Below are 7555 nucleotides of genomic sequence, written 5' to 3'. Positions count from 1 at the left end.
GATAATGAGATGAGATGAGATAAGTGTTAAATGGGATTTTTAGCGGCACGGTGGTGTAGTGGTTAGCGCTGTCGCCTCACAGCAAGAAGGTCCTGGGTTCGAGCCCCGGGGCTGGCGAGGGCCTTTCTGTGTGGAGTTTGCATGTTCTCCCCGTGTCCACGTGGGTTTCCTCCGGGTGCTCCGGTTTCCCCCACAGTCCAAAGACATGCAGGTTAGGTTAACTGGTGACTCTAAATTGACCGTAGGTGTGAATGTGAGTGTGAATGGTTGTCTGTGGCTATGTTTCAGCCCTGTGATGACCTGGCGACTTGTCCAGGGTGTACCCCGCCTTTCGCCCGTAGTCAGCTGGGATAGGCTCCAGCTTGCCTGTGACCCTGTAGAAGGATAAAGCGGCTAGAGATAATGAGATGAGATGAGATGAGATGAGATGAGATGAGCTTGCGTACCCTGATTGTAAAACAACCCGTAATGCTGTTAGCTGGATATTTGTGGTTGGGTTAAAAAAAAAAGCATGGTTGAGAATGATCATCAGTGGTGTCTCATGATGGTCCCTTTACAGTGATGGATTGTGGGTGGTTCTGTAACACATACAGTATAGTGCATAGCAACATCACTAAGTGCATGGTAGTCTAGGGATATATTTACCTCATTAAACGTTCAGGGCAGGGGTGAATACACACGGTGGGTGGTATTTAAGCCTTGGAAAAATATCACAGCCGAAATTCCGCGTGCGTCCTTATGCTGTTTGGGGCGGAAACGCACCAGTGGTGACGTCCTTCATTCCTTGCTCCCCCACGCGCGCGCGCACACACACAGAGTGTCTCGCGCCGAGTCTTTGTTTTGCATCACATTTGCATTCAATTCTCAGGTGTGTGCGTGCGCGCGCGTGCGTGGGTGGGTGGGTGTGTGCACGCGCGTTTTTTTCCCCCCCCCTGCACTAGACTCCAGCCTCTGTGAGCTGGGCGCGCGCACGCACGCGCTTCCACTGAAACGGGCGCTCGCGCAATTTTTTAACGAGTTTCCGCGTTCGGACGGAAAACCCTCCAAGAGGGAGGAGGAACAAAATAAACCAAAAAAAAAAAAAAAAGCGCGGAATAATCCGACAGCCTTTCTTTGTTGGGAAAGAAAACCCAGAAGGAGGCTGATTTTCTGTTTGTTTGTTTGTTTGTTTGTTTGTTTGCCCCACGCCCGGGGGTGTCCACAGCGCTCGCGGAAAGACAGAAGCGCGCGTGCGAGGGAGTGAGGAGAGAGAGCGCGCGCGTGCTAAAGGCTGAACAGTCGCGGAAAAGGCTTGCCGCCGTCTCGCGCGCGCGCCTCTCTCTCTCTCTCTCTCTCTCTCTCTCTTTTTCTTTCTTTCTGTGTGTGTGTATATATAATATATGTGTGTGTGTGTGTATGTGCATGCGCGCTTGTGTATGTGTGTGGTTTTTTTTTTGTCCTCGCTCGTGAAGAGGAAGGAGGGAAGGAAGGAAGGAGGGAGGGTTAAAGTGAACGGCAGCTGCGGTTTGCGCGCCTGGCTTCGTGCTTTTCAGCATGTCGGAGGTGCTGCCATACAGCGAGGAGAAAATGGCTCATTACGGGAACGACGGCGACGATGAGGATCACCTCTCGTTCACCTGTCGCCTGCAGGACACCAACAACTTCTTCAGCGGCAACCAGAACAAGCGACCACCCAAGCTTGGCCAGATTGGGAGAAGCAAACGAGGTAACGTGGGTTGTTTTTTTGTTTGTTTGTTTATTTGTTGTCCTGTGCGCCATGCTGTAGTTGTGATATCTTCATGCGCTTTGCCTTTGGTGCGCAATTCTTCATGCGCCATCCATGCTTCCATTCTGCCTGAATTCCTGACAGGACAGATATAAGATCACAGTGCCTTGATATCACTCAGACCTAAGAAATGCTTGTCCTGGATGGACCTTTTAAAATCCATCTCGAAGCCGAATAGAACATGTCATGCATCCGAGACCCTCCATGTCAACTTCTCTTCTCTTCTCTTCTCTTCTCTTCTCTTCTCTGCCTTTTAACAGTCGAGGAAGATGGTGAAACCGAGGCGCTGGAGAAAACGGCGGACAAGTCGTCTTCGTCTGCGTGAGCGGATTCCAAAGACACTTGACCTTTGATGTGTGTACCCAAAGACATTGTAAAGAAGCACCCTGTCTCCCATCCGGCAACCAAGCACGTCACACTCTCTTGCTCTCCGATACCCTCTTTCCATCAAACAGGGATGGCTGGTGGACAATGCGACGGGCATGCATGGGAATCTGGACGAAAGGGGCCCAGGAATGGGAAGGGACTACTGTGTTTTCCAAACTTCATTCGAGCTATGTGCAATGAGGGGGGCATTGCCTGGTTAACCGAGGCCGGCCCGTCCTATACCAGGATAATAATGAAGCAATTAGAGTGACTGAGCAAATTGTACCATTAACATCGAACCAGTAGCCGATCATCTTCCCCAAGCTGTAGTTCGAGGCTTAGCTGGCTGATGATGTTAATGGTAAAATAGCAATGTCAACTTCTCTTCCACGGTGAATTTCAAAACGAGATTCACTATGATGTATTTAAGATAAAAGGCTATTTATTAAATCTTTGGATACCTTTTTTGCAGTGTTGGAGGTCTGAGCAAATTTTATAGAGAATGACAGGAAAATGGCGATTTTCCTTTTTTTTTCGTTGCCGTTTTGGATGTAGCTTGACTAAGGGATTACCATGGTCTACCCCTAAAATACCCTCCCTCCCTCCCTCCTCTCCCACCCCAAACCCAACCTCCTTTCTTGCTGTTTCATGCATTTGATGTTTCTAAGCTGACAAGGGTTAGATCAGGTATATCAAGTTTAAAAAAAAAAAAAAAAGCCTAACTGTCGCATTATGATCATTATTGTACTACATATTTACCGTAGATGTGCCAAATAATCATGACAGAAATATGTATTTCTGTGCTCTCTTCACATGCACAGTTTTATTAATATTCGTTGTTCATGTTTACAGGGCTTTTTTTCATACTAGTGATGTACTTTAGTCATGCATGACGAACCTGACGACCTCAAGAGAATCTTATATAACAGCTAATGTTGTGTTGATTTCACAGAAAAAAAAGTTTCTACGGGAATATCTGTAATATTAAAGATTTTGAGAAATGGAATGACCAAAAAAACAAAACAAAAAAAACTGTTTTTGTCACAAATCTCTTGGTCCTGCTAATGCTGGGATTGTCGTGTGTGTGTGTGTGTGTGTGTGTGTGTGTGTATAAATCCAAGGGACGTGACATTTCTGTAGTCACTGCATGTGTTGAATGATTCATGTTATGGGAAGTGCCTTTCTGTGTCTATCTCACTGTCTGAGATTGCTAATAATAATAATAATAATAATAATACACAGGAAGGGGATATATCATTTGCAGAAGGTCCATATGAGGATGCTGGCATGGAGCTTCTCAGGCTTCTGCCACTCCTTTAACAGTCTGGGCTTCACACTCATTCAAAGCACATGGACTGGATAGGCTGCCATGGCAACAGATGCACCTTGCGCTCAGCACTGTTGAAAGCTACGCTGTAGGAAAAGCAGGAGAGGATCACGCCTAGCGTGTCCTCTTCCCAGCAGTGCCCATTTTCTGTTGAACAATAGTTGTGATATGAGCCAGCACATTTAAGATTTTTAGCATGTTTTCTGCACACACAAAAAAAAAATCTCAACATAACTCTCATTGAGTTTGTTTTTTTTCCTTTGGATCTTTACAGGCATTCCTAAAAGGATGAACTGAAATTGGTCTTTGAATGGCTGTCAAAGAAGACTGCTATAAATAATGAAAAAAGGAGAAGTACTGTTTTAAGAGTCAAGCAAAAAAAAGGTCAGTGAGGGGCCAATCTGGCATCAGGAACGCTTCTTGAACAGTCACAATTAAGGAGTGAGAGATGAGATATGAAGATGGAAACGAGAATAGCGTTTAGCTCCTCATCAGAAGCCCTTACGTAATGCTCCGGGGAAGTCACCCCACCCCACCCCACCCCACCATGGCACACAGCAAAAGCACTGTGTTAGAGACATGCAAATATTGTGATCCTGAACTCGATTTGCATTTCGTTGCACGCCTTTTGCCATGGTACGCGGGGCCTCTCTCTTGAGGATGAATGGGAGTGCCCTGTTCCACCAGGAAGAGTGGTCGCTGGGCAAAGCGTGGTAATGGGCCAGAAGAGGAACTTTATTTGGGTGGTTTCCCAAACAATACAGGGAAAGTTTCAAGAAGTCCGTGATTAGTTAAGGGTAGTAACCACACACGCTCCGAACAAATAGCTTTATAGGTCATTTAAATTCCAGTTCCGTTCCATTTTAAATGCACAGGTAACTAAAGGTGTACAAAGGTACTCAAGGTGTCCTTGAACATAACGTTTTATCTACATATACGGAGGATAAGTTTCTCCAGAACCCTTTAGATCCTCCAAGGTCTAAATCTTTCATAGCCATAGACGGAGTCATCATAGAGCAAGATTTGATCATTTTGAATATACCCCAAATCAAAAAAGAGGTCTCGCACTGCGATAAAGCAGCATTTAGAGAGTTTTACTTGGAAGACGTCTCATATAGGATTTGTGGATTTGTACTGAGAGCTGCTTGTTGTTTTTGAAGCTGAGGGAAGCGAACGCGCTCTGCATGTACACCGTGCATGCCAGATAGAGACATGCTGTTGGCTGACCGGACTGTTTCCATGGCAACCATTACAGGTTTCAGCTCCGCTTGCTGCTGCAAAGTCATTGGAGGGGGGATGTGATGGGGTAGCATATTAGAAGAGAAGTTTTCAGAGAGAGAGAGAGAGAGAGAGGGGTGTTTTTGTGTTTTGGTGCAGAGGCTTCAAAAGGAAATGGTGGTGTCTGGATAATAACATGCGAACTACATACATACTATGTCTTGCGTCTCATTAGTCTGACTGTGTACGAGTATGAGTGTGTATCATCTACATACAGGTGACAGTCCATGGAAATGAGAAAAACGCTGTTTTATTAAGGGCTTCATCTTTCAGACTCTGGAGATGAAACGATGACAGTGTCTCTGTGTGCAGGGTATGATGTTCTCATCTGATCGAATGAAACTGGATTTAGTTCTTTATTCACGGCAGCAAAATTAGCAGGCAGCATCCAACGACTGTGTATGTGGATGGAATAATCTAGAATGCATTTGCATTCGCCTCAGTGCTTGCTATACAGAAAACAAACCTCATAACAGGAGGACTTATAAAACAACCTAAAGTCTAGCCGTAAATGTGGAGGGAGGAAAAAAAAAAAGCTTTTTTTTCTTCACCAGCTGTGAAATACAATTTGGTCTATCTACTAGCAGAAGAGTTGAACTTTGTCCTTCTTTAATTTGTCTTTGCAGTTTTTTAAAAGGTGAATCCTTTTTAAAATCCATGAGAAGCCTCAAGCCTGCTAACACAGAGACAAAATAGAGCACTGTGTCACATCTATAGAAATGATCATAACCTACTGTACATGATTAAACAATGTGGTCCTTTTGTCTTCATGCCACAAGATGGCTGCGGAGTCTACAGGAGTCTCCTGAATAAAAGATGCTGGCCCAGATGGATGTCCACTATTGGCCTCCTGCTCTCCGGTTTTGGCAAAAAGCCAGAAAAACCTATGGGCATGTGGACACCCGTTCAGGTCCTCGTAACATAAATGGCTGCTAATAAACCCCAGTGTATAGCTACATGACTTTTCTTGGGTGTGTACGTATGTATATGATGTCTCACATACACAGTCAGTAAAGCAAGACTCTGGTCAATATAAAAGAATGATGAATATAGTCCAGAATAATAATGATGCAGTTCACAGGAACATGTAATAACCAGCAGTGCCGATGAAAAATATTCTTGATTATTCATGTATTAGTTACAGACAGTGGTCTAAAAGGAGATGCACAGAATCACGGCCTCACTTTTTGTTTATAAATGCCTTGAGACCTCAAGAATGGCATAAGAATAGTTTTAAGCGTTAACAATAAATCTAATATAGTAATTTTTACGATTAAAATGATTCATATAGATAGCGGTCTGAGTGAATGACCTTGACATCTGTGACGTCACTGCAGGAAGGCTATCGGTCTCATCGCCATTTTTGCTATACTAAAAAACAGAGCTAACTGCAACTCCGATCCTCCATTTTGAGCTAATTTATCGCCATGCCAGGTAGATGTGTTGCTGGCCAGTGCAGCAATATGGCAGAAGGTGGATTTACGCTGCCTTCGTGGCCCAAGAATGTTCAAACTGCAAAGATTTGGGCGCGTTTTGCGAGAATTTCATGGGCACATTGGGTGCTTACGAAGTGGTCTCTCCTCTGCTCTGCGCATTTTACTGAAGACTTGTACGAGACCTCTGATCTGTTGAGGAGCGTTGGCTATAAGCCAGTATTGAAAGAGGGTGCAGTACCAACAATTAAAGGAAAAGAAAACTGCAAGAAAAGGAAAGTAAGTTCAGTTGCACCAGTTCTCCTGGATCGTGAGCTGAAAGTTGTTGCTAAAACCTGGGACGGGATGTGACATCACTTGGGCAGTGACCTTCCCACGGTTGTTGCTAAAACTGGTGATGTCCCGTCCCGGGTTTTAGTAATTGCCTGAGCTGAGTAGTAATGGTGGAGTACTCAGTATGGAGAAAACGGAGAATGAGTGGACCAGCCGTCTGATTTCTCTGCTGGATATGCTTGCCTCAACAGCAATATCTCACCCTTACGTGGAAGAAGCGAATGAACGGAGAACTGAACGAACAATTGAAAGTCAGTTTGTTTCAAAACGATCGGCCACAAGGTCGGCCTTCAAGAAGCGAGAACACAGACGGGTAAGATGTGACTCTCATTTGGATACAAAACAACACCACTCGTTGTTTACCTGCATTTAGATTAATACATGTAAGTTGTATTGTGTGTTTAAGTTACCGGTATAAGATTATTTAATTGGCTTCAGAATGTGATTGTCTCAGTTCATCTGATTATTTACTTAGCCTTTTACATGTCTCATCTCATCTCATTATCTCTAGCCGCTTTATCCTTCTACAGGGTCGCAGGCAAACTGGAGCCTATCCCAGCTGACTACGGGCGAAAGGCGGGGTACACCCTGGACAAGTCGCCAGGTCATCACAGGGCTGACACATAGACACAGACAACCATTCACACCTACGGTCAATTTAGAGTCACCAGTTAACCTAACCTGCATGTCTTTGGACTGTGGGGGAAAACGGAGCACCCGGAGGAAACCCACGCGGACACGGGGAGAACATGCAAACTCCACACAGAAAGGCCCTCGCCGGCCACGGGGCTCGAACCCAGGACCTTCTTGCTGTGAGGCGACAGCGCTAACCACTACACCACCGTGCCGCCCCCTTTTACATGTTACCAGTGAAAATGCATGCATGTACATGTATGCTGCATAAGTTATAACACCTATCCTGTTTTAATGAGAGTCAACCCACAAGTCAAATCAGCCTTAGTTGAGCAAGTCGGTAATGGTATTTCTTATTTTCACCATAAATTTTTATTTATATGACTTTGGTCTATAGCTGTAAAAGGCCTCGGCTTTAAA

The 7555-nt window shown here is 44.9% G+C and overlaps 1 protein-coding gene across 1 annotated transcript; it reads left to right on the top strand.

Annotated features, from left to right (window-relative positions):
- Positions 1-1013: 1013 nt before the first annotated feature.
- camk2n1 (calcium/calmodulin dependent protein kinase II inhibitor 1) lies at positions 1014-3137 on the top strand. Its single transcript, XM_060910870.1, has 2 exons — positions 1014-1705; positions 2026-3137. Exons 1-2 carry the CDS (start codon positions 1534-1536, stop codon positions 2088-2090), a joined length of 237 nt encoding a protein of 78 aa, XP_060766853.1. The 5' UTR covers positions 1014-1533; the 3' UTR covers positions 2091-3137.
- Positions 3138-7555: the final 4418 nt, after the last annotated feature.

The sequence above is a fragment of the Neoarius graeffei genome, chromosome 26 (assembly GCF_027579695.1).
Source record: "Neoarius graeffei isolate fNeoGra1 chromosome 26, fNeoGra1.pri, whole genome shotgun sequence".
Lineage (NCBI taxonomy): Eukaryota > Metazoa > Chordata > Actinopteri > Siluriformes > Ariidae > Neoarius > Neoarius graeffei.
Note: the sequence above shows the minus strand (reverse complement) of the source record. Positions and strands in the feature narration are given on the sequence as shown.

Excerpts from the sequence above, each read along its gene's own strand:
- camk2n1 (XM_060910870.1), top strand. The coding sequence starts at position 1,534 with ATGTCGGAGGTGCTGCCATACAGCGAGGAGAAAATGGCTCATTACGGG. Across the intron at positions 1,706-2,025 it reads GATTGGGAGAAGCAAACGAG|TCGAGGAAGATGGTGAAACC; the intron begins GTAACGTGGGTT and ends GCCTTTTAACAG.